We start from the raw sequence: 27922 nt of genomic DNA on the forward strand, positions 1-27922 counted from the left end.
AAGGAAAATTACAAGAAATGCCACTGTTCAAGAAACTTGTTCGGCAAGAGAGAGCCGAACAGGAGGAGAGCTCCTTAGAAAGGATATGGTCCAAATTGTTTCTTTAGGACCAGTTACATGTGAAGTAACTGGTCCAGGCCGTCTGTTCGGCCATGAGACGGCCGAACAAAGAAAGCTCCAGTCAAGAGTAGGAGCAGAGGGAACATTCTAGAAGTGTCCAGAATCACTGGTATTCCGTTACGGGATAAGATCCCAAGAATATAGGATCTAAGAAAGATACTCAACGAGTATGGGATGTTCGGCTTGTTATGGAAAGAGTCCTACAAGGATTAAGGAAATAAACTGATAAAGGAAACGAGAATCCTTGATATCCTGGGTTTCCTATACGAGTTAGGAATCCTAGGGCAACACGGATGCTTGGCCAGCAGGCATACGCAAATCTATAAATAAGAGGTAAACTTAGAGGTAAAAGGTACGTAATACACCGCATTCTTATTGCTTTCCTACTGATAATTAGGGTTTGATTGCTAGTACGTGATACTAACAAAGGCATCGGAGGGCCTTTGCCACGAGAGGCAAAGGTGCGCTCACTCCTTGTCTGTTTTGCAGGACAAGGGTTTCATTGACAAAATTAGGGTTACACTCAAGAGGCACGTGAAGCCGCTGCATTCTAGTGCTGTTCAGAGCACTACTTGAATTTATCCACCTACACTAGTTATACATCCATACCTTGCATTTCAAAGATTATCACGTGTTATTCTCAAATTCAAGTACTTGCAAGCGAAATTGAATTACAAAGGGGGTTTCCAAGAATATACCTCTATCCAGGTGTTTGAGATGTGATTCTTAGGGTCCCTCAACACGAGCTCAGCGTCGTACTCTGTCCACCATGGCGTGTAAGCTACAAAGCCCGACGACACGAACAAGTGTGGCGTGGGAGGCGCGTACGCCTCCGCTGAAAAGTCAGGACATGTCAAGCTCTCTGCCTCTATCACAGCGGTCACCCTCGGTATCACTGCCTCAGCACCGGCCCTCTCCTCGGCCTCCATATCTCTCAAGGGCTCCTCTCTCTCCTTTCTCTCCCTCTTGGCCCTCTCTGTTGCTTTCGAGGATGCTATTGCTCTCGCCTGCTCTTCCTTGGCCTCTAAGACCGCCAACCCAATTGCGGGATTATCCTCGAGGAGTTTCGCTAATGCCTCATCACTCAAGTACTCAGCGACATCATGCTTTGTGACCGACCAATGGCTCGACAACTTTGTCGCTGGTTGAAACAGTACATCCTCCTCCCGATATGTAAAAGGAGCCTTTGCGGTATTTTCCTCCTCAGTTACAGCACCCTTCCCTTTCGCCGGATCCCTCGACGGGGATCCAATGGGCCCGATATCATCTCCGCCGGCACCACTGTCTTCGGCACCACCCGAACTCCCACCAACTGCAGGCGAGCCCTCTGCCACTATACACGAGCCCAACAGCTCGACAATGGGCCCGACAGCCCCAATCACCTCCAACGCGCGTGAGTTCCCCTTAAGCGCGCATCGCACTTCCTCGTCACTGACCTCCTGCTCACGGCCTTGATCGCCATCGCCTGTAGCCTCTGCACCTGCACCCGCGATAGCCTCCACCGGCTGTTGATCTTCTATTTCAACCTCCATTGGCCCTCCCCGATTCTCCGGAAGATCAACCACTTCTCCCTCGCCACCGTCGTTGCCATGGTCTGCCATGGATGAGTGAGTGAGTTTGGGTCTCTTTATTTTGGAAGAAATCCTAGGGTTTGTGTTTTGTTTGAGAGAGTTTGAGAGTTGTGAAGGTTTTGGAAACTTCGAACTGACTGAAAAAACTACTCCTGTAACGTCCCCGGGAAGTTTAAAGGCGTGGAATAGGTTCAGGCCGGGTTTGGGCTTGTTCTAGATCCAAGCCTTGAGAAGCGTTTTGCGCGCGCAGGAGTGATACGCGAGCATGCCTATCGGTTTGGGCCTCAGGCCCAATTCCCTTTCAGACTAGGCCCCAATCTCATTTATCTCTCTTACTTCAGCTCACGGAGTCTTGTTATGATATTTCAACAATTTTGGGGTCATTTTGAGATATTTTCGACCCGAAGCATTTTTCTACCCCCAGCAGTGGTCTGCCCGCGCACGCTGAAATCCGATTTCAATCAACTATTATAATCAACGACGATCTACCCGTCCGATTTCAATCAACGATGATCTACCCATCCGATTTCAATCAGCGATTACAATCAACGATGATCCATCCGTCTGATTTCAATCAACGATTACAATCAAAACGACGATCTATCCGACCAATTTTTCAATCAACGACGATCTATCCGTCCAATACAATTTATTCCCCAGGAGAGTTCACATCAACAATCGATTCACTCTCCAATCCATTGGTGCACGGTATTTTCATACTTGTCTGAATTTTCCATTTAATCGACTTTTGGGCAGATTTGATGGGTGTCCAAAAATCTTTGACGTTACCTGTACCAGATCAATGGTGCTCCGCGTGCCGTCAAAGAGGGACTACTGTAGACACCTCAATCTGGGTCTCCCAATTGATTTACTTCATTTTTCGATTTCTTGTTTCCCCGATGAAATTGGATCGAAAAGTAGTCTTAAGAGTGGAATGGTTTGAACTTGGAGTGATTGGAACCTCTTTTAACCCTTTTGAACCCCAAAACCCTAAGTCAAAACCCTAACCCTGGGTTTGACCAACGTGCATCGCACTGGCTCCCACGCACGTCAGTACACTTGCCAGGTGGTGGTCAAAGGTTAAAGCTTTGATTGTTGATTAGCGTGCGAGTAGGTAGTACACACGCGCATGTAACCCATTCCCACGCGCGCAGGACAACACCTGTTCCTATCACATTTTCCAGTTGGATTTTGTGATGATCAGGGGTCTACTAGGCTGTGGAACCCCATTTTTCTCGCCAACACAGCTGTTGCAGGTGCATGGGGTACTCCACCATCACAACCTCTCCTATCACCTTGTTGGAACCCTTCTCCACCAAGCCACCTTCAACCAGCCTTGTTGGCTGATTTTTCCACCAAGTTAACCACCCACTACACTCCTTCCAACCTCCTATAAATACCCCATTAGCCTTTCAAGTTAAGGGTTACCAAAATTCAAGCAAAAAAGGCCAAACAAGCCCAAATACACTTGGTACTTCAGCATTCTAGCCATTTTCATACATTCATTTTACAAGCTCTATCACCTTGTTCAATCCATTCCCAAATTACTCAAGCAAAGGTATAAACACCTTCCTTTTGCTTCCTGTTTTGATCCCTGAGGGGGGCTGTCAGGGCCAAGGTTGGTAATCAATACCAGTTCTGGCCCTAAAGTCAGCAAAGTTACAAGAACCGTGTGACTAGCACACCCACGAGCGTTGGCCTCACACATACGCGAGCCTATCATAGGCTGTTCGCGATGGTCCACGTGGGGATGGGATGTTGGTTATTTTCTATTTTATTGTATTATAAATCACTGTGGTGCATGTTAAAAACTGATCTACTATTTTGAAAGTAAAAATTCATAGTTTAGCTTAGATTGCTTAAACATTTGCTTTGGAATGCCCTTGGGTTACTTCTGAGTATGTTTTAGTGCCCAGGCATGCAAAGCCAATTCCTGGAAGTCCAGTTAGAACAGGCGCGCGCCTGTCCATGATTGACGTGCGTTGGTCATCTCATTTCTAGTGACTGGTTCTTGCATGGGCAACTTGGCCTTGAGCCCTGTTTAAATACCCCCACTGTTTAAGGGTTGTATTTCAATTTTATTCATTTTGTTTGTAATTATTATTTCTGTCTGTACATATAAACTGCATGGTTTGCCCTTGGGTGAGCACTGGTCCTTCCAGAGCCCAAAAGGGGATAAAATTCAATCTGTGTTGAAAGGTCAACACTCGCACGTTTTATGGCTTTGGCGCGCTCTGGTTGACTTGCATGCACGTAGATCCATGCATGCAAGTTGACCACTATTTGTGTCAAAATTCATACAATGCACTGTGTTGATATTTTAAATCACAGTGTTGGGTTTTATTCCATTTATTTTTTCAATATTTCATCCATCTATGTTATTTTGATCACATCCTGCAAGCTGTTACAGTTTTAATCCCCGACTAACTATTTTCCTCACCCTAATTGGCTAAAAATCGATTAATAAAAGAAGAATCGCAATAATTTCATAAAATGCCCAAGTAGAGACCGATCTCCGGATTGGGTGAGAGGGGTGCCTTAAAACCCTTTTCCTCTCGTAACCTAGCTCCCGAACCCATATATGGTTATGATGGACTGGTGCTTTCACTTTTTCAAATCAAAACAGCGCGGCAGGTGCTTCAAAACACGGTTCCTTGGGTGTCGGACTTTCAAACCTGAGGGGCGACTCTATATTTTGAGGTTTCCCCGCTCGCGCTCCCTCGATCTGGGCCGTCGCCATTGGAAAAACAGAATTTCCTAAGGGCATGCTACCCACAACATCCACCGAAACCATTGCCCACCTCCATTGTTTGAAAGAAAAGTCAATGAAAACCCTTTTCCCAGAAGTTTCAGAAATCACTTCGATTTCAAATGAGTTAGCTTCGCAAAAAGAAGTATCCTGGATTTCAATCAAAAGTCGGTGCTTAAAAATCACCATTTGCATGACACAAAATAATGTGGTATCCTCCACAACACACAATAAGAATCATAATGACGAAATTGGACCATTCATCACAAGACCTCTTCACTCCTTGAACAAAAATTTAATGAGAAGGTAAGCAGATAGAACCAAGAATACGTTTAGAATGTCAAAACTTATATTTCTCTCTTTTTCCCTACATTACTTCGACTATGGAAAACCACCACGACAATGCTCAATTACATAACACATAGAATTGATATCCCGAAATCTACCGAAAAGACAAAACAAAAAAAGCCATATGCATATGCATATGAATATACGATGTCTAAAAAACAAAGAGTTTTAAAACTATAATTTGGCAACAGTATTGAATCCACTCAATGATGACGTCTTACCAAACGAACCACGCTAGAGTCTAACTCTATTTTTTTAGGGGCAAATTTCATTTAAAATAAGAAAACAATCTCAAACTCTCAAAAGTAGTCGAGGTGTGCATAAGTTGGCCTAGACACCTGCGTTATTGAAAAAACAATCTCAAAATTCCAATCTACAAGTAAATAACTTCCTTTTACTCTACCACATGAGTAGAATCCGAAACGAAAAACGTAACCCATAATTAATTTCCTTACCTCACATATGAATCCCTCACCTTGGGTTACGTAGAAACTATGCTTAAGACCTGAAAGAGCTAAACATATTAGAAACAATAAATGGGGGCTTAATCTGCTATGAAGTGTTCACAAGTAACAATGACAATTTGTATTTGTATTGGTCACCTATAAGATCACACACTGCAATGGGCAAGATCTTATAAAACCCAAGTCCTAAAAGTAAAACATATAGGATAGAAGTGTAGAGGAGAGGAGTGGCTTTCAAAATTGGACTTCATCTCCCTGGAATATCCAAAAGCATCCACATGCAGATTTACCTCTGCAAAATCGAAACCCCAAATCAGAGCAAAGCACACGATTTCCAGCTTGGAGCCCTAATGAACACATAATTGAAGCAATAAGTAATGGGGCTACTTCTATAAAGGACGGCAACCGCCGCTACAATAGTAGATCTGTACTTCCAGTTTGTCGACCAAGCAACACAAAACACGGTTGAAATCGGGGTACGACATCAAGAAAAAACGGCGGAAATTACGATAAAAGTAGTTCTCTATCTACCGCCAAAGAAGAACTTCAAAGCAGTTTTCTATCTCACTCTCGAGCGTTTCCAGGTATAACGCAAAATACCAAATCTACCCCAAAACCAACACATGCAAGGACCAGATGGAAGAAAAAACTTCAGAGGGCAATAATGTAATTTCAACACATACCTTGGCTTACCAACCTCAACAAGTAATGGGGCTACTCCTATGAAGGACGGCAACCGCTGCTACAACAGTAGATCTATACTTCCAGTTTGTCGACCAAGCAACGCAAAACACGACTGAAATCGGGGTACGACATCAAGGAAAAACAACAGAAATTACTGTAAAAGCAGTTCTCTATTTACCGCTAAAGAAGAACTTCAAAGCAGTTTTCTATCTCGCTCTCGAGCGTTTCCAGATATAATGCAAAATACCAAATCTATCTCAGTACCAACACATACAAGGAGCAGACGGAATAAAAAACTTCAGAGGGCAATAATATAATTTCATGCCTTGGCTTACCAACCTTGTTCTTTTATTAAAGTGTATTGATAAAGGAGGCGATTATTCGCAGCACCATATTTTCTTCCTTAGCCAACTACATTTTGGTAAATAGTTGTTGAAAATCATACATAATATTTCGGTAAATAGCTGTTGAAAATAAGATTATATTTCGGTAACTACATGTCGAAAATATATTCAACCTTCGGTAAACAACTACCGAATATACATTTTCGGTAAATAGCTGTTGAAAAAAATATTATATTTTGGTAATTGTATGCTGAAAATGTATCTTAATTTCGATAACTAACTATCGAGTATAATTGAAAAAATTTTAATAAGCTAAAGGAGAAAATACGGGGTTGCGAATTGCACCGTTCATAAATATCATTTGTGGAGCGGCCACGAGGTGACTAGCCTAGGTAAAATTGAAACACTCTCTGGGTTTCTTATCTTCCGCCGGTCGAGGAATGTCGAAAAGGGGAAAGAGAAAGGACGACGATGACTATGTCTCCGATGAGGACGCTCCTGCGAAGAAAACCTCCAAGAAGGACTCCGACTCCGACGACGACATCGTCATCTGCGAGGTCTCTCTTACTCTACTCCCTAGTATTCGCTCCCTTGTAAATACTATGTAGTTTGTGTTGTTTCATTGTTTTTCTTTTCTTTTTGGGGTATAGCTTTCAAGGAATCGGAGAGTATCTGTGAGGATTTTTCAAGGAAAAGTCGTCGTAGATATTCGGGAATTTTATGTCAAAGATGGAAAGCAAATGCCTGGCAAGAAAGGTCCATTTCTTTCAAATTTCATTCTTCTTGTTACCTTTTTTTTTTTCTTTTTTCCATGCAATTATTATATACACTACAATATTTAGCGGCGTTATTGCTTGTCGCTATTGTGGTAACTTTGGCTGTACTGCGGTGGCGGTGGTTCGGTGGCTGCATCGAGGCTTCGTTCAAAATTTGTAATTGGGATTTGTTTCTCATCTTAAATTGAGGTGATTGGATTGGCACAAATGGAAACCAGGAATTTCCTACACACTGGAGGGATACGCTAGATTTTCTCATTTTTCGATAGTGAACCGAAAAGAAGATGCAAAAGAAAAGCCATCTTATTTTGTGACTTTTTCACCATGGTTTCTTTTGAAATATATGAAACCTGAAAATAGGAGAACTGATAGCTAGTTCTAAATTTTTTGCAAATAGCTTCATCTAGATGTCTGATTTTCTTTTCTTTCTTTCTTGGTTTTGGTATTCCGAGTTTAGTTTCAAATTATAGTCATTGTCATGGGGAATGGAACTGTGAAATTCATCTGAAATATAACGGTGGAATTACTATGTGATGTAGAAAAGGTGATGGAAATTGGAAGCCTTCCATCAACGTAAGTAGTTCTGAAATTTATTGTAGTGGATATTGTGTTTGCAGTTTTGCACTATCTGTATATCTTAGGATCCACAATTGCAAGTTATACAGTGGTTTGAAGTAATGCTTTTGTTGATAGCTAGGCAATTTAAGAATCTCGAGCTCCCTAAATCAAAGATTTTTAAGTTGGTAGTGTGTGTGGGTGTGAATGTGTGGTATGAGAGAGTACTGCCCACTTCTCTAATTTTTGGGCTTTAATGGGAATCTATTTTGTGGAAGTACAGCGCCGTCTCCCCACAATTTTATGCTTTGCATATTGTTCGAGTATGGTCATTTTGACGAGCGCAACTCTTTGGAGTTATTAAATGCTTTACCTATTTATATTGTTTTAGAAAACATCATTTGCAAATGTTAGAACCTTTAAGCTTTACCCTAGAGATAGGGAAGTATTGTTTAGTCCTTTTGTCCTCTTTTCCCTTTATCCCTTTTCAGAATTATGTTGTTCTTGCTCTGGTTAGCTCTGGAACTGTTCGACACTTGATATTCGATAGACTGCAATTCATGTCAAGTCAATGTGGAAATGCTTGCAGTTATTTGGTAGAACTTTTTGAAAAGAAACAAGTTTCTTTTCTGAGGGTGAGGGGCGACACTTTATGATGCGAAGAAACTAATGCTTATTTATAATCTTATAAGGTTGCATGGGAGTTAATTTTGCTATTATCAATCTCCTAAGGGAGATGATTGTGGGCATTTTTTAGTTCCTAATCTTGTGGTTTGGTCTATACTCTTGTTACACATGTATTATTTAGGAAGGGAAGTGCATGGCTAATACTATTTAGGAAGAATTGTCCAGATGGTGTTTCTGTTGCCTAGAAGCATGCATGCAAATCTAGGAGGGAATGTGCTAGTGCGGGATATTATGGGCATGGCAACATGGAAATATTAAGGAGGGGTTGATGGATAAATTATTCTCATAATATGACTGTTATCTAGAAACAATATCGATAGAAACAATCATACAAATCTAAGAACACAAGATATATGCTGTTGCGGAACAAGGATTTCAATGCTACACCCTCACCTTCTCTAACACATCTCTTTGTGTGAAAATGTGGACACCGAAATTGAGACCCAAAAAGTTAGGGTTTTTCTCTCATTACGTTATACTTATACAAATGTAAACATTAATTTACACATTAGACCCTTATCTCCTAATCTACTTACATAAGAGATTAAATATAAACTACAACTAATTACATATAAACCCACAACTTAACACTCCCCCTCAAGTTGGTGCGAAGATATCAATCAAGCCCAACTTGAACACGATGGGGTGGAAACTCTTGCTACCAAGCCCTTTTGTGAATATGTCAGCCAGTTGATCTTTAGATTTCACAAAAGGCATACATATCAAACCCGCGCTCAGCTTTTCCTTGATGAAGTGCCTGTCAATCTCTATATGTTTCGTTCTGTCATGTTGAACAGGATTATGAGCAATGTTGATAGCAGCTTTATTGTCACAGTAGAGTTTCATAGGACCATTATCAGTAATTCCCAAATCACGTAACACGGTTTGGAGCCACAGGAGCTCACAAACGCCATGAGCCATAGCTCTATACTCAGCTTCTGCACTAGACCTGGCGACCACTGATTGCTTCTTACTTCGCCAAGTAACCAAATTTCCCCCAATGAAAGTACAATAGCCAGAAGTAGAGCGTCTATCATCCACAGAACCAGCCAAGTCAGCATCAGTAAATGTCTCCAATCGCAGGTGACCATGATTAGAGAACAGAATTCCCTTTCCTGGAGCTGATTTGAGGTACCTCAAGATCCGATAAACTGCATCCAGATGCGAAGCACGAGGATCATGCATAAACTGACTAACGACGCTCACTGCATAAGTAACATCTAGTCGAGTGTGAGCTAACTATATCAATCGACCCACAAGTCGCTGATATCTCTCCTTGTTAGTGCACTCCCCCACATTGCCACTAAGATGATGATTCGCCTCAATAGGAGAATTTGCAGGTTTACATCCCAACATACCTGTTTCTTCCAAAAGATCAAGTATATACTTCTGTTAAGAGATAAAAATACCTCTATTAGACCTTGCCACTTCCATGCCAAGAAAGTATCTTAGTGATCCTAAATCCTTAATCTCGAATTCTTGAGCCAGACTAGATTTAAGATTAAGAATTTCATTCACATCATTACCTGTCATTATTATATCATCAACATACACAATAAGGACAGCAATCTTACCAGCGCCTCCCTTGATAAACATAGTATGATCTGCATTGCTCTGTTTGTACCCAAACTCCAACATAGCCTTGGAAAATCTGCCAAACCACGCTCTAGGTGATTGTTTCAGCCCATATAGGGCCTTCTTCAATCTACACACCTTCCCTTCAGCCTCGCAGGAAGAGAAACCTGATGGTACGTCCATATACACCTCCTCTTCTAACTCACCATGGAGGAATGCATTTTTCACATCAAACTGATGAAGGGGCCAATTCAAGTTGGTAGCACAAGAAAGCAGAGCTCGCACAGTGTTCATCTTTGCTACTGGTGCAAATGTCTCCTCATAGTCAATACCATAGGTTTGAGTAAAACCCTTGGCAACAAGTCTCGCCTTGTATCTCTCAACTGTACCATCAGCATTCTGCTTAACAGTGAAAACCCACTTGCACCCTACTGATTTCTTTCCTCCAGGAAGTGATACTAACTCCCCAAGTGCCATTCTTTTTCAAAGCTGTCATCTCTTCTACCATAGCTCCTTTCCACTTAGGTATTATGAATGCATCCTGCCAATTCTGTGGAATACATATAGAAGAAAGAGACGAAACAAAGGCATGGTACAAAGGAGATAAACGATCATAAGAGACAAATTGAGAGATGGGATGTTGAGTACATGACCTAACACCTTTCCGAAGGGCAATAGGAAGATTATCAGACTCAATAAAGGGAGGTTCAATAGGAGAAGATTCATTACCAGATAAGTCAGCTGAGGAATTCGGAACTGGAGCAGGGGATTGTAATTGACAAGGTGGTATAACACATGAGGACTTTCCTTTCTTCTGTCTAATGTAGGTCTTTAAGTTAGACCCTTTCAGCCGTTGTGGTAGTTCCTCAATATTGTCACCAATGTCATGAGTTGCTCCTTCAGCAGATATTGGTTCCTCTCTAAACTATTTTCTCTGCCCCTCACCATTTTCTTTGCCCCTCACCATGATTATAAAAAGAGGTAAACATCTCTTCCTCCCCCATCTCTTCCTGCCGATGCTCCCCCTGAAGAGATGGAGTGGAGGGAGAGTAAAAGGACACTGTTTCCCAAAAAGTAACATCCATAGAGACATAAAACTTTCTAGAGTGAGGATCATAACATTTATAGCCCTTTTGGGTAGGAGAATACCCAATAAAGACACTTATGGGCTTTAGGACCTAACTTACCCCCAGAGGGATGAGGGGCATGAACAAAACACACACAACCAAACACCCGCGGTGGGAGAGTGGTGACACGAGAACTATGAGGAAGACACTCAATAGGAGTTTTGAATTGGAGAACACTAGATGGCATACGGTTGATAAGATAAGTAGCAGTCAAAATTGCCTCTCCCGAAAAAAATTTGGGAACATTCATGGTGAATAAAAGAGAGCGAGCTACCTCAGCAAGATGACGATTCTTGCGTTCAACAACTCCATTTTGTTGTGGAGTGTCAACACAAGTCGTCTGATAAAGAATGCCATTTTCTTCTAGAAATGCTCTAAAATTCCTATCGATATTCTTAGTCCCATTGTCACTACGGAGAATTTTAATATTCGTATCAAATTGAGTGCGTATCATGGCATAAAACGATTTAAAACAAGAAAAGACATCATTTTTTGACTTAAGTAAATACACCCAAGTAACACGAGAATAACAGTCAATAAAAGTGACAAACCATCTAAAACCTTGAAGAGAGGTAACAGGGGAAGGACCCCAAACATCAGAATGGATAATTGTAAAAAGAGACGCACTCCGTTTATTAATAGGTGCATAAGATGAATGTTTATGCTTACCAAGCTCACAAGCTTCACAAAAAAATTGACTTCTAGGACAATGCTTTATTAAATTAGGAAAAAGTTTCTCAAAAATTCCAAAGGAGTGATGACCCAATCTACGGTGCCACTGATGTAACATAGTAAGAGTTGGAGCCATATCTGCTTGCAGAACAAGACCACATGACTTGGGTGGACGAGGTGCAGACTTCAAGAAATAAAGGCCACCATGTGATTTACCATTGCCAATCACCTTCCCCGTATCCATTTCCTGATAGACACAATGAGTAGGAAAAAAGGTCACGGAACAATTTGCAGAACGAGTAAGGCTACTAACAGACATAAGATTAGTGGCAAAGTTGGAAATATGTAGAACTGAAGAAAGAGAAATAGAGGGAGAATAGCGAACGGAACCTTTCCCTGAGATAGCAGAGAATGATCCATCTGCTATTCGAACCTTATCCTTACCAGAACAAGTATAGTAAGAATCAAACACAGAGGAACACCCAGTCATATGATCTGAGGCACCAGAATCTATAATCCAAGGAATAGCAGAAGAGGCAGTAAATGCACTAGCCGGGATACCTGTGTGAGCAAAATAGGATGAAGTGGGAGCTGCTGTGGAAGAGGAAGCTATAGTAGATGGAGAATCAGCCTGAGCCAGAAGGCGCCTGAGAGTTTGTATCTCCCCCTGAGAGAAACCACCAACATGATCAGATGACGCCTGAATTCCAGAACTGAACCTAGAATCAGGCCTGAGCGACTCTGAAACATGGGCTTGGGCCCGAGAACGCACCTGACCACGACCATGGCCACCGCGCCCACCCTCGCGCCCACGAGAAGGCTTGCCATGGAGCTTCCAACAAAAATTCTTGGTATGACCGGTGTTGTGGCAATAATCACATCGGAGTGATGCACGATCGGGAGGCCCGCTAGTAGTACCAGACTGAGACTTGCTACTCTGGAGAATAAGCCCACTATCAGAACCAAAATGACCCTGAGGAGTAGCAACCAAGGCAGAACGATCAGAAATAGGAGGGTGTAACATAGCACCTCTCCTACTCTCCTCCTGCTGCACAATAGAATAGGCCTCTCCCAATGATGGAAACGGAACACGACCCAATACCTGCATTCTAATCAGATCAAGCTCCAAATCAAGGCCAGCAAGAAAGTCATAAACACGCTCTTTCTCCATCATTTTTAGCCAATTAGCAGCATCCACAGCATAAACAGCTTGAAAGCCCTGATAATAATCAAATTCTCCCCAAGCTCCACTCAGGTCAGCAAAGTACATAGCAACGGAGCGATGATTTTGTTCCAATGTACGGAGTCTTTTCCTTCAACTCAAAACACTGTGCATCATTACCTTGTTGCGAATAGGTATGGGCTGCAGTAGTCCAAATCTGATGCGGAGTATCAAGAAGCAGGAACGTGTGGCGAATATCAGCTCTCATGGAGTTAAATAACCAGGTCATGACCAACGATTTCTGAGATTTAAATTTCTTAAGTTCAACAGCCTCAACAGGTGGAGTAATAGAGCCCTCAATGAACTCTGACATTCCTTTGGCCTCGATGGCTAAAGTAAAAGTGCGAGACCAAACCAAATAATTGGTACCATCCAATTTAATATGACAAATATCTAGATGAGTGTTATCCAGAGTCCCTACACGACTCTCATCCTTTGTACTAGCGGAAGCATTTTTGGAATCCCCCGACATATCGACAGAACAATAACAGACTACGAAAAAATGCCGCAAGTTAAAAGTCCAGAAAAAACAGAAAGTGTACCTCAACCAAGTCCAAATGGATGTCACCAACTCTGCCCCTTATACTTATATGGTACCTACGTGGACAGAAAAACAGCCACAGACCATTCAGAACCTGCTGGCTTGATAATAAAAAAAAACTTTCGTGGTTACCCAGTAGAGTACAACGTTGGGAGGCTTGTTCGAGTGTCATACGGCGTCGGAACTGAACGAAAAAACTACTGGGCTTGATTAAAAAACCACCTACGTGGTTACCCAGTAGATCGTAGGCGTCGGAAAGTGGTGTACGGCGGCAGAAATGTTGAAACGAGTTGTACAGCTGGCTGTTCGAGGGTTGTACGGCGTTGGACGAGTCTGTTCGTGGTCGGAAACAATTCGGCGAGCAAGATCCAGACCTGTCGGATGTCGTACGGTAGTTCTAGAGGTAACAGGAGTTGCTGAAGTGAAAACGAAGTCAGCGAAGATCAGTCGGATCAGTCAGCATAGCGTAGATCGTCGGTAGGTAAGGGGTTTTGTTTGTTTGAGACATTCGATCAAGATCGTAGCTTTGTACCATGTGAAAACGTGGACACCGAAATTGAGACCCAAAAAGTTAGGGTTTTTCTCTCATTACGTTATACTTATACAAATGTAAACATTAATTTACACATTAGACCCTTATCTCCTAATCTACTTACATAAGAGATTAAATATAAACTACAACTAATTACATATAAACCCACAACTTAACACTTTGTTTCTGCGAAGTGTTGTTTGAGATGAAGAGAAAATTGATTAGGGTTTGATTAGCCCTGGCACTTGCATAATATTGACACATATATTGCGAGACAAAAATAAAGATGAATATGCCCTCACTCATTAATACTAAACCTCATAACCTCTACCACTCCTCGGGTTGGAAATATCACAAAGTCCCAGTTTGTTATATCATAACTCTAATTGTGGTTTGAACAACGAATTAGTAAACATGTCAACTAACTGGGTACCGAAGCAACAAAGGGAGTAGTTATTGTTGGAATATTTAAGTAGTTGTTATGAGTCTTGTCCCACATTGGTTAAACAAGGCTTGTAACAAGTTATCTCTTAATATAAATAATAGTTATTTGTGTTAGGGTTTATTAACACCCTATACACTTTTTCTCATCTCTGACAATATGGTATCAGAGCTTACTCCTAACCTACCATCATAACCACTGCCGCCCTACGCCACCCACCACCACCGCTAGACAAAAAAAAAAAAAACCCTAAAACGACCTACCCAAACCCTTTGGAATCCTAATACAACCTATCCACACTCATCAAAACCCTAAAACAACTCTGTTCACACGACTGTTCATCGCAGCACTGTTCACCGCGGCACTGTTCACGCGAACTGTTCATTGGGTACTGTTCACGCGACACTGTTCATGCGGCATCTGTTGGCGTCGATCTTGCCATTTTCGATCAGAAACCCCTATCCCATCTGCTTGTCCCTTGGCAATATGATTTAAGGTGATTTTCTGAGATACAATCTGTTCCTCCTTCATCCTTGGTTGTGCGAAATTGTTCTCGATGCGGATTGGTGTTCATGGATGGTCTGCGGTACCGTTTAGTTGTGTTGATTTAGTGTTTGGTTCAGTATTTGTTTGGTATTGCTGTTGGTAATTAGCCTTGAGTTTTTGCACTGGCAGTACAATAGTTTTTGTTTCGGTCTTTCTTGAGTTGATTATTTCGTTCGTATTGGAGGTTGGTTACTGATTCGTTGTTGGGTTGTTGTTTCTCTCGACTTTGATGCTATCGGATCCTGTTTATTTGGCCCGCCATCTTGTCTTGTGAGTTGATGATGTTCATTGCTTATTAGTTGTTCGGTGGTTCTTCGTCGGTTGCTAGATTAGTGGGTTGATTATTTATTGGTCGGTAGTTGGTGACATATTTGGTTGGTTGATCTATCGATAATTGACTAGTTGCCTCTCTGTGTATGAGATATTTTTGCAATGAAATCTGATTCTACTTCTGCTGTTTCTGGTGCTTTTAGTTCTTCATTCAGTCGTGGCCGTGGTCGCGGTCGTGATTCTGGGTACAGTGATTGGGTTTTTGACCATGTTTTTGGTGGTCCTGATTCTAGTCATGGTGGTTGTGGCTTTCGTCCTATGGGCTGCATGTCAGGGGGAGGTGGCCATAGTCGAGGCCCTGTTTTCAGACTATGTCTCATTGTGGGGGAACAAATCATACAGTGGAGTACTGCTATGACCTACATGGTTTTCCTCAGGCTCATCGGGTTACTCCTTTCAAAGATGTTCGGCTAGTTACTCACTCTACTGGTATGGTGACTATTTCTATGGAGGAATACCAACGCCTTGTGTCACGTCAGACAAGTTCCTCCATTGCTACGCTATCTCAGACAGGTTCTTCTAGTGCTTGTATTGCATCTTCCCATTTTTCTATTCCTTGGGTTATTGATTCTGGTGCATCTGATCATATGACGGGTACTTCTACTATTTTTTCTGACCATCAGTCTATTGATAAACCATCTCATGTTACCTTAGCTGATGGGTCTACCACTGATATTATTGGTTTGGGTTCTGTTTCTGTTACTTCCTCTCTGACTTTGAATTCCGTATTGCATGTTCCTCGTTTTCCATTAAATCTTACGTCTGTCAGTAAACTTACCAAATCTTTAAATTGCTCTGTCACATTCCTTCCCAATGGTTGTGTGTTTCAGGATCTCAAGACGGGGCGAAAAATTGGTAGCAGTACTGAACGTGGTGGCCTGTATTACTTTACCGACAATGTTCACCCTAGCTCTGTTGCCCTACAGCCTTCGGTGTCACCCTATCAACATCATTGTCGTCTTGGTCATCCATCCCTTCAGAACCTTAAACGGCTAGTACCTTCATGTAGCCGTGTTGATATTTTGCCCTGTGAAGTCTGTGAGTTTAGTAAACATCATAGAGTGTCTTTTTATCCTAGGGTTGAGAGTCGCGTGTCCCGTTTTTTTCAATTAGTTCATTCTGATATTTGGGGCCCAATGCGTGTCCCTAATGTTTTTGGCTTCCAATATTATGTTATCTTTGTCGATGATTACTCTCGTGTCACGTATCTTTATCTCATGAAAGAGAGGTAAGAGTTGTCTTCTATTTTTAAGTCATTTTATACGGAGATTAAAACTCAGTTTGATACTTGCATTCGTATATTTCGTTCTGACAATGCAGGTGAATATTTTCATAATTCTCTTTCTAAGTTTTTTGATGATCATGGTATAATTCACCAATCTTCTTGTGCTTGGACTCCACAACAAAATGGAGTTGCCGAACGCAAGATTAGGCATTTATCAGAGGTTATGCGTGCTTTGTTATTCCAAATGCAAGTTCCTAAGTCTTATTGGAGTTACGCTGTTCTTACATCATGTTATTTGATCAATCGTATGCCATCTAGAGTCCTAGGCGGTCAGATACCCCATACGGTTTTATTTCTTGGTCTGCCTCTCCACTCATTACCCCTACGAGTGTTTGGGTGCACATGTTATGTTCATACTCTTGGTCCTGACCGGGACAAACTTGATCCACGGTCAATTCGATGTATTTTCCTGGGATACTCGTGCACTCAGAAAGGGTATAAGTGTTACTCACCGACTCTACGTCGTCATTTTGTTTGTGCTGATGTCACGTTTAATGAGTCATTACCCTTTTACTCGGGTCACCGTACTCCAGTTGACCTTCTTGAGACTGAGTCTGTGTTCCCTATTTGTGTACCATCTGTGCCACCCTTGCAGATGTATGTTTGTTTGCCGAAAGTATTAACAGCCCCACCGGTGCCTTCCGCCGCTCCTCCTCCGTCTCAAGATCTAGTTCTACAACCGCCACCGCCACCACCTCCACCTCCACCTTTATCATCACCTGGTCTTCCTATAGCTCTTCGCAAAGGTATTCGGTCTTGCACTTCTCACCCTATTGATCGTTTTGTTTCTTATGCTCACTTGTCTCCATCCCTTTGTGCTTTTACTACTTCTGTTTCGTCTATTTTTGTTCCCAACACTGTTCAGGAGGCCTTATCTATTTCCGAGTGGCGGACAGCTACGGAGGCTGAGATGTCTGCTCTACATGACAATGGCACTTGGGAGTTGGTTCCTCTTCTGCCAGGAAAGTCTACTGTTGGTTGTAGGTGGGTCTTTATGGTCAAATATCATCCTGATGGGTATATTGAGCGTTATAAAGCTCGTCTTGTTGCTAAGGGATATACTCAGACTTATGGTGTTGATTATGCTGAGACTTTTTTTCCAGTTGCCAAGTTTGGTTCTGTCCGCCTTCTTATCTCCCTTGCAGCCAATCTTGGTTGGTCTTTATTCTAGTTGGATGTTTAAAAATGCCTTTCTTCATGGGGATCTCCGAGAGGAAGTTTATATGGAGCAACCACCTGGGTTTGTTGCTCAGGGGGCGCGTAATCAGGTATGTTGTCTTCGCAAAGCACTATATGGTCTTAAGCAGTCTCCTTGGGCTTGGTTTGGCAAGTTCAGTGATGCAGTTTTGAAATTTGGGATGAGTCGTTGTCAGTCTGATCATTCGGTTTTCTCTCTCTCATCTGATCGAGGGAAAGTATTATTGATTGTTTATGTGGATAATATTATTATTACGGGCGATGATAAAAAAGGTATTGATGAGTTGAAGGTATTTCTGTAGAGTCAGTTTCATACCAAAGATTTGGGAAGGTTGTGATATTTTTTGGGTATTAAGGTTGCACAATCTAAAGATGGCATTAGTTTATCATAGAGAAAATATGTGCTAGATATTCTAAATGAGATTGGTTTATTGGGGTTGAAGCCTGTCGATACTCCTATGAATCCTAATGTCAAACTGTGTGTTGATTAGGGGGAGCTGTTTTCTAGCCCTGACCAATATCGTCGTTTGGTTGGTAAATTGAACTATCTTACTATTACACGTCCAGAGATATCTCGTTCGCAGTTAGTATTGTGAGTCAGTTTATGTCTGCTCCTCGTTTTCCACATTGGGAGGCTATTCTTAGAATTGTAAAGTATCTCAAGGCTCATCCAGGACGTGGTTTGTTTTATCGAGCTAATAGTCACTTACGTATTGAGGCTTTTACTGACTCTGATTGGGCAGGAGGACCTTCTGACAGGAGATCCACTACAGGATATTGTGTTTTTCTCGGTGGAAACCTTGTCAACTGGAAGAGTAAGAAACAAATAGTGGTTGCACGGTCTAGTGCAGAGGCAGAGTATAGAGCTATGGCCCACACGACATGTGAGATTGTATGGGTGCGATCTTTTCTTGAGGAGATAGGATTTAGCGTGCAATTGCCAATGAATTTGTATTGTGATAATCAGGCAGCAATTCACATTGCATCCAATCCGGTATTTCATGAGAGGACTAAGCATATTGAAGTTGATTGTCATCTGATGCATGAGAAGTTAGTTGGTGGTGTGATAGCTACTCCCTGTGTCTACAAGTGCTCAGTTAACTGACATGTTTACTAAGTCATTGTTCAAGCCCCGGTTAGAGTTGTTATGTAGCAAGCTGGGACTTTGTGATATCTATTCTCCAGCTTGAGGGGGAGTGTTGGAATATTTAAGTAGTTGTTATGAGTCTTGTCCCGCATTGGTTAAACAAGTCTTGTAACAAGTTATCTCTTAATATAAATAATAGTTATTTGTGTTAGGGTTTATTAACACCCTATACACTTTTTCTCATATCTGACAACAGTTATCACACCACCATCCAACTTTTTCTGAATGAGATAACGATTGACTTCAATGTGCTTAGCACTCTCATGAAGACTGGATTGGATGCTATATGTATTGCTACTTGATTATCACATGCTACATTCATAGGCAATTGCATACTCCCTCCGCAGCTATAAGGGCCCTTCTTTTGACCATTGTCAACTTATCTCTTTAATATTCCATTATACTCTATGTTAGAATATTTTTGTGAATGCTATTTCGATCTAAGTGGTCTTATTAGGTGTCCCGTGCTAGGCGGGAGCCCACGTATCATATATGCCCCCGGAATAAAGAGCTTTGAATGCTAGAAGAAAAGCACCTGTCTCTTGAAGAAAGGAGCGCTCCCATACCATCTCACATGTGTAGGCCAATATCTTTGTATTGTGCTTTATGCATTGGGTCATGCTCATGCAACACTTGACAATTTCTTTTTTTTCAAGTAATACATTTTCACCAAGGAAGGTGCAATAGCCTGTAGCAGATCTCTTGTTAGATGGTTTTCTTGTTCAATCTGAATAAGTAAAAGCTTTAACATGCAAGTGGCCTCTACCTCTGTAAAACAAACCACGTGGAAGATGGAGAGCTGATATAAACTTACTCACGAGACTAACGTCAAACGAGTTATCAGAACGTGTATTGGTGTAATGGTAAGATAGTTCAACACACCAACCAAGCGACAATACTGGTCAGGATTAGGAAGCAACTCTTGATCAGCACAAAATTTGACATTGGGATTCATAAGGGAATCCACGGGTCTCGATCGCCCTAAACCTGTGTTGTCTAATTATTCGAGATGTACTTCCTCCGAGAATTCCATCCTACAACCACGCCATGGCAATAGCCCATATGAAATATCTCGATGTGCCCAAGTTCGTGATAAGAAGCTGACATTGTAAAAAATTCTTCAACCATCAATGCATCTTACCCGTTAATACCATCCACATAGACATTCGACAATATCTTACTTAGGTCAGATGTGAGATAGAAGACGGAAACTTCATAATGACAGCGACGCATGTCAAAACTCAACATTGCATCACCAAACTTGCCGAACCTGCTTACTGCAATGAAGAGTCTACGACTAGCCTAAGTACTCTCCCTTGATCAACAAACCCGGATGGTTGTTCTGTACAGATTTCCTTCTGGAGTGAAGGTATTCTTGACATCCAATTGAAACAAGGTCCAACCAAGATGGCCAACTTGGGAGATATAAAGCGAAACGTCTCATAATCAACACCATAAGTTTGTGTATGGCTTGGCAACAAGATGAGCCTTGTCGTGCTCAATAGACTCATCGGAATGGTACTTCAGTAAACACCTAGTGACAACCACCGTGGTTTTCCCAAAATAAAGACAAACCTAATTCAAAGTACCATTTTGTTGAAGAGAAGACATCTTATCCTCTATAGTTGTCCGCCACTTTGAAATAGATATGGCCTCCTGAACTTTGTTAGGAACAAAGATAGACGAAATAGAAGTAGCAAAAACAGAACATAAGTAATCATATGAGACATCCAGAGTAATAAGCTGTAGCAATGTTTAGAGTTATAGCAAATGGATCTGGCATTGACTAACTAAAGGAAAAATGTTTTAGGCTGATGAGGTGTTGCTATGATATGTTAAATAGTTCTACTTGTCAAATATGTAATGGGTTTTAGGGGCTTGGGATATCTGTTGTTTTATGTGTTTGTCATGTTTTGAGCTTGCACAATTGCAAGATCTATCATGCTCTGCATTCTAGCATGAGTTTAAGTCACTTGATCAACTTGACAGTGGGGATAGGGACGTTCCACCTACTACCTTTCCTAGTCTATAATTGGGATCCCAGCCTCTATGCATTGGAATACAAGCTTTGACATGCATGTGAGTCCTCATTCTCTCTGTTTGGTGCTGCAATTATAAGCCATTTATGCCTTGTGGAAAAGGAAAAAGATTAAAGTACACAAAAGCTTCTTAGAAGAAATTGTGTTGGATCCTTAGTTGCAGGGCTGTAAGTTGGGGTTGCTCCCGACACAAGAGCGGGGAGTTGTGCTCCGGAGGACGGTTTGCGATGGTAGTGCAACTCCATCTAGATAGGTGCACGATGCTCTATCGAAGATGGGAGCAAGCCCTTAGTGACCTGGGTTTGGGTCGTTAAGACATTGGTTTCTCCAACAACATTGGTTTTGTGAAAGACAACCACCTTTGGATAGAGTTATTTGTATTCCCCATCGTATTAGCAACCTGGGTTTGGGTTGCTAAGACATTGGTTTCTCCGGCAACATTGGTTTTGTGAGACAACCACCGTTGGAGAGAGTTATTTGTATTCCCCATAGTACTCACTTAGTGAGATTACTGTAGTTAATTCAAACAATTAAGCGATAAATGGAAGGACATGTTTCCTTTTTAAATATATAACCAGCACAGATATTGAAGGACATGCTTCTGAAGAGTTTCATTCACATTATTAAACGTACCATATATATATTGACGCTCCAAACCTTAGGGTCCTCTACTACTTGTCTCCACTCCATGCTCCCGCTTTTGATAGCGCACCTGCTCTTGCCTAAGGATTTCGGTTTGTAAACTGATTCTTCAACTCGACCTGGCTCCTTCCTCTAGTTCAATTCCTCTTCCAGAAGATATACCATCAAAGCAGTTCACGTTCTTATGAAATGTGTATAGTTGTTCATGGTAGTGAGTACTATTAGGGGTGGCAAATGGGTCTTAGTTGCATGATCCACCTATTGAGCAATGAATCCACCTCAGAACTTTGCTCTCGCGCTGCCTATTCAGATTCCGTAGGGAACCTCTCTCCAAAAAGAAGGGGGCATGCTCCCAACTAGGATAGAATCTCTCCAGCATATGAATCCAAAGGAAAAAGAAAAATGACCGAGCTAGAAAAACATTGGTTCAAGTTTACTCAAGTACTCAATATAGGCATAATATTGACTCACATTTACAAACAGTAGCATTTGGAGGCAACACCAATTACTAATTGACGTGTTTTAGGATAAAAACAAACATCATTTTCCCGAGTATCTATAGTTTGATTTTGTTATGTGTGGTATATGTGTATATGTACATATGTTACATATATGCGCATACACTCCTATAGAGGCTCTTGACATTCGCTCCTCTCGCTCCCACGCCCTTGCTCCCTCTTTGTGCAACTAAAAAACTGGTAGGTTTGAGTGTGTACAAAATAGGTTGGGTTTTTAATGGGTGATTAACCTAGTTAGGGCTGATTTAGCTAGGTGATATAGGTGATAACCACCCGTATCCAACCCAATCATTCACTTGAAGTCAACCCAATTCAACCATAAACCCAATATATACCTTAATATATACAGAGTAACACACACACACACACACACACACACACACACTATATGTTAAGCATGTGTAGTCCACGTGGCATCTCTATAAAAATCATAGTGTCTCTCAAGCCTTCCTTCCTCCCTATATGTTATGAGAACATGGGTGGGGTATCGGGTACGGGTGTGTATCTATGGTTTGGGCAACTAAACTCTAAAACAGTGCTGCTACTCACACAGCAAGGTTACACAGATTTTGTGTGGGGCCTACTATGGGTCCCACACAAATGATCCGAGCCGTTCATTAAATGTAAAACATTTTTTCAAGGGCACCCACAAAAAATAAGCTCAATCTGATACTTATATGTGCTCGATCTAATCATCTAATTTTTCATTTAGATTTCAGGATAATGAAAAGTTAGATGATTGGATTAAGCTGATTTTTCATAAGGCCCCTTGAAAGAATGTTTTACATTTTATGAATGGCTCATCATTTGTGTGAGACCCATAGTGGGCCTCATGCAAAATCTGTGCATAAAATCTGTGTAAGTATCCTAACTGACTAAAAATGGAGGATATGTGGATATGGGTAGGTATCCGTACTGACTCTAAAATAGAGGATATGTGGATATGGGTAGGTATCCTTACTGACTCTAAAATAGAGGATATGTGGATATGGATCTAAGTTTGGATACACATACGAGGATACATGAAATAATTTATTAAGTTATTCATGTTTATTTATATAGGTGAAAGAAAGCCAACATTCTGATATGTCCAAGTCGAATAGAGTTGAACAAAAGTACAAAGCTATAAAATGCATGAAAATTTATGAATTCTGTACAATAGAAGTAGAATATAGACAATTTTGAAGCGCACTATGTACTCTGGCGATGTGGGGCTTCGCTTCACAAGTAAAACATAGGTAGATAAGCCCGTTTTGAAGTCCACCTACCGAATTAGTTCTTAGCCTATGTCAAAAAATTTTAACTCATCAAGCATGCATTAATTAGCCGACATTTGAAGCCCATAAGCCCATACACCTATATATTTTACAGCTAGATAGCTGAAGGAGTTATAACTTCTGCAGAAGATGCTGAAAAATGGAGAATCAAAAACACCAGTACACACATACACAGACGCAGACTCAGTGAGAGTGTGTGCGCTTGCCTCTCCTGTAATGGTTCTGCTTCCTCTTCCGATGGCTTTAATGTCTGCTGGTTCTTCATCTTTCCAGTTGGTCTTTGACAATGGCGATCTGCTGTTGTGCTTTTGAATCCTTTTGCACTAGGTTTGGTTCTTGTTCTTCTTCACACATCTTCACCCTTCTCTCATCTCATAACTCACCCTTGTCTGAAGAAAATTAGCTCTATGCGATACAGTTCATGTACCCGCACCTGTGTTGTTTCATGTTTTGTGGCACAAGTACTTCCCCAAAATTGGACAATCCAGATTAAAAAAGAAAGAAAAGTTTGAAAAAAGAAGATATGAGTATATGTAAATTATATCCATTCCAAGTTTTGATATATGGGGATACTGTTGATGTATTTATCTTATGGTTTTCTTAGATTTTGAATTGTTTGCTGGTCTATTAATAAACAAATCTTCCAAAGACTTATGCCCCCCCCCCCCCCCACAATGTCTATTTGTTACTCCTTTTTTTTTATGTTTTTGTCAACATTATGGTGGATATCGAAAAGGAAACAAAAAGAAGATAGTTTTCAAAACTTTGATATTGAAATTATTTTGCTTCAATAAAATTCTGACCTCTAATTATATTTCACCCAGTAATATATATCATCAAAACTATTTATTAGTAGAATATCGTCCACTACTTATTAGAAGAATTAACAATTTTTTTTTTTCATTCATAGGCAAGTAATTCAATGGTATGAGTATATTTTTGCTTCAGAATACCTGTAAAGATGGGAAAGCTCTGGACTTTCAATTTCAAAATCCATTCTTATTTATTGAGCTGTTACCTTTTGGCAATTATCCTTACAACGTTACAAGTAATATTAATATTCCAATGAACTTAATTAAAGCATCTATCAAAGGATAGAAAAGGGATATCGAGGTCCAGTTTGTATCTCTAGAGCTAAATGTTTAATCCCCCGGCCATTGTCAGGCAGAGAACTCTCCGATGCCTAAGATTAATTTGAGGGGATGCACAAGTGTAAAGGAGGGGGGGATATTTTTTCATTCTTTGACCCGCGTGGATAAATTGCTTGGGCTAGATAAACTGATGGCAAATGGCAATACCTACAGAACTGCAAGGCAAAGCATTAAGGAAGTTTGTCTCTTCTGACAAACAATTTCGGTGTGCTAATTACATTATTAGAGATCTTTCAAAAATGCATCATATAGTTATGGAATATTTTGTTTTGAAAATTTGTTGTACTCTCTCTGTCGTGCAAATATAGTCCGCTACGGAAAGACCTACAATTTTTAGATAATAATTAAAGTACTTCCATGCATAATTTTCCAAATTTCTTTGAACCAAGTTAAAGAACTAGTTGAGATCTTTAATATGGTTATATTTTCATGAAACATGATGATATCATTTAACTTTTGTGACTTCTTGCTTGATTATCTCATCGTTGTTACTTCTTACCCACAAATGAATAGGAAGTGAGGCAAGGGTATTTTGCGAACTTTCGGGGCGCAGGCTGCTGTCCCAGAGGGGCGATAGTAAACCAACAAATTGGAATGGTATTTCCAGAGTGTTTTGATTGGAATTCTTTGATAGAAAAAAAGAGCGTTTGGAAACGTTTTGAACAACAAACTACTTTTGTGGATCGACTGGTAAATCAAAACCGACAGTAAAGCATTTTTAACGTGTCTACACCCACAAGAATTTCCTAATGCTTTCTTTCATTCCTGTAGCTTTTCTTAGTTTTTTTTAATTTTGTTTATTTCCCGTATGAGCTACTTCTTATGTGTTCCCTTGCCTTCATTCGTACTTTGGCTAATCAAGCTGATGATAAAGTTGCAATATAAGTGATAAATAATTAACTGTGAAGTACTCACATGCATTCTGGGATGACGTACCGGTGTTCCGCATCTGGAGCACAAATATGTTCAGACACGTCTTGGACACATGTCTACCACATCTAGGCACACGCCTCAGAGTCCTGGACACAGGTCAGACAAAGACCACTTCAGACATGCTGTTGTCCCTGTCTGCCTGTCCCATAATTTCATGCTCATTTCTACTGGCGAGGGTCCAGGGGACATGAAAGAGTTGTTCCAAGGACATCAATGTAGATGAAGATGAACTAAGACAAATAGACTTTCCTAGGAACCTCGCTCCTATTGAGAAAGGAACCCGCTCTCAAGTAGGATAAATTCTCTTAGGCTTATATATCCCCAAAGAAACAGAAGTGAAAGATACCAAGAAGAGGAAATATGGAATAATGATGAGATACTAGAAAAATATAAACTCAAATTTGCTCAGGTACTTAGTATACCAAAATAATATTTGCAGTTGACGCAATTACGAAAAATTATATTTAGCTGTGTTATATACTTATATATTGTATGAAATCATCCCTAAACGATCCCTCCAATGCTTACGAGGAGTCACATGCAGGTCCCTATATTGTGGTTGGATACATCTACGAATCAAGATCCAATCTTACCTCAAAAACCAAGGAGTTGTATTACACGTCTCCAAATAGTAGCGTAACAAATGCAGCTAAATGTTCTTTCTTGTGATCCGCCCTTAATGGGCTATGATCTAAATTGCTTCACACGGAAGAACTTTACCAGCCTTTTGAAGTAGCAGTCCTAATTTATGTGTAGGATTGATTGTTCTACTTTGGTTTTGGAAGCTACAGACTTGACGAAATATGATGTCTGCAACTTAAGCAATGTGCTCTTTAACTACACAACCCTTTTCCTGTCTTGAGGTTTTTTTTGTTGTTTTTGTTTTGACTTGTAATGCATTGATGTTGAGTTTGTAAATTGGTACAGGTATTTCACTAAGCATGGATCAGGTATGCTTCTGATTTCCTTTTGCTTTCAGTCTCGTTTACTTTTTTCTTTACTCTTGAAATTTCCTTATTTTGTTTTGCCTTATGCAGTGGAATGTACTTCGAGATCACGTGGATGAAGTTGACAAGGCAGTTGGTGGTGGGAACAGTTAGCTGAAGGGTTTGGGTTTCTCGTTGATGTCACTGATGGAACTGTAAGAAGTGCAACTGAAACTGCTGTATTTATCCTCAAGGAACTTTAGCGTAATGGTGAATGATACTGCTGCTTTCGTATTGTTGGGGGGTGGAAAACGAGTTTCTTTTGGTAAATTATTACTATCAAATCTTTGCGGGCTTCTACTTGTTTTATTTATTTAGTATTTGTTTTCATCGGCGCAGGCTTCTACTTTATAGTGTTAAACTAGTTGCTTGCGAAACCGGCTTTGAAAAAGCATGGTTTGGCATGCAAGACTTGGTCAACATCTAATAGCTCTATCAAATTAGGACCCCAGGTGAAAATTCATGTTGGTTGCTCTTCACCTCATCAAGGAGTGAGTTTGGCTACTTACCACTGAGCTGTATTCAGTTCTGTTGATTTTTGATTTGGAGCACGATTATTAAAAAAAAAAAAGCCTCTCTCGTAACCCTGTCAGCCTAATTTTTTTTTTTTTTTTTTGAGGAAATCAGCGTGATTAGTATTAGTATCAATTAATCATGCTATGAGTGTATGACTCTAGATGTGTTGTGCAGTTGCCATTGTATCTTGTGGTCTTCGATGGTTGCACACATATTTTCATGATTGGCATCGAGGAACTTCATAGATATGGTATGAGTCGTTACAGCAAGAAGAGTTATTTAATAAACAAGATTGGAAGATTGAGAAGAACACAAAAAGCAATAGCTAAGATAAGCAACTACCACGACAAAATGAGATCCAAGAGGATATGCAAACATCCGTAACACAAGTTATGCATTATCACATGGATAGGCAGCGTCTTCGAGTTTGTCAAAGTTTGTAGTTTCAGGAATTCTTTTACATCCGGCTACATAGGGCAAGTACTTCCGCTGGTCATAATCTTCTTGTTGACATACTGGCCTGCGCAATGCAGTCTGAATTTTCCCCTACTGTCTGAAACAAGTCCACCTTTGATTACTTACCAAAAAAATGTCCACCTTTGATTTCATTTCAGTACCATGTCTGATGTCTCCCATTATGAGGACAACGTGGGGTGTATCCATGTTCTTGGCATCTCTGTATAAACTGGCCAAGACTAGGAAAACAGAACGGGGGGAAAAATAAAGAAGAATGGAGACAAACTTTGAGTGGAGAAAGGTATACAGAGAGGAAATTCAGAAGACTAATCAAGAAGGCATTCCAGATTTGCCGTGCAAGGGTGGGTTCCTCTCTCTCGCTCTCCATAAAATTTTTCTTTCTTCTTTTGGTATCAATTTGCTAAATACCATTGCCGTGAAGCGGTGCAAGGTTGAAATTCCATTGCCGTGAAGCGGCGAAAAGTTAAAT

At 40.8% G+C, this 27922-nt stretch overlaps 1 protein-coding gene across 4 annotated transcripts; it reads left to right on the top strand.

The window, feature by feature from the left end:
• The first annotated feature begins 6643 nt into the window (after nucleotides 1-6643).
• LOC131303411 (RNA polymerase II transcriptional coactivator KIWI-like) lies at nucleotides 6644-26756 on the top strand. 4 transcript variants are annotated; one of them, XR_009192031.1, is made up of 5 exons: nucleotides 6644-6837; nucleotides 6931-7036; nucleotides 23517-23717; nucleotides 26402-26424; nucleotides 26512-26690. XR_009192031.1 is itself a non-coding variant. In XM_058330259.1 (5 exons), exons 1-3 carry the CDS (start codon nucleotides 6721-6723, stop codon nucleotides 20984-20986), a joined length of 306 nt encoding a protein of 101 aa, XP_058186242.1. In that variant the 5' UTR covers nucleotides 6644-6720; the 3' UTR covers nucleotides 20987-20993; nucleotides 26402-26424; nucleotides 26512-26690. The 4 variants fall into 4 exon arrangements, 3 of the variants coding, with proteins under 3 accessions (XP_058186242.1, XP_058186241.1, XP_058186240.1); XM_058330259.1 differs by lacking the exon at nucleotides 23517-23717 and adding an exon at nucleotides 20904-20993; XM_058330258.1 differs by lacking the exon at nucleotides 23517-23717 and having other exon boundaries at nucleotides 26512-26756.
• Nucleotides 26757-27922: the final 1166 nt, after the last annotated feature.

Source organism: Rhododendron vialii, chromosome 10a, assembly GCF_030253575.1.
Source record: "Rhododendron vialii isolate Sample 1 chromosome 10a, ASM3025357v1".
In the NCBI taxonomy this organism is placed as follows: Eukaryota; Viridiplantae; Streptophyta; class Magnoliopsida; order Ericales; family Ericaceae; genus Rhododendron; species Rhododendron vialii.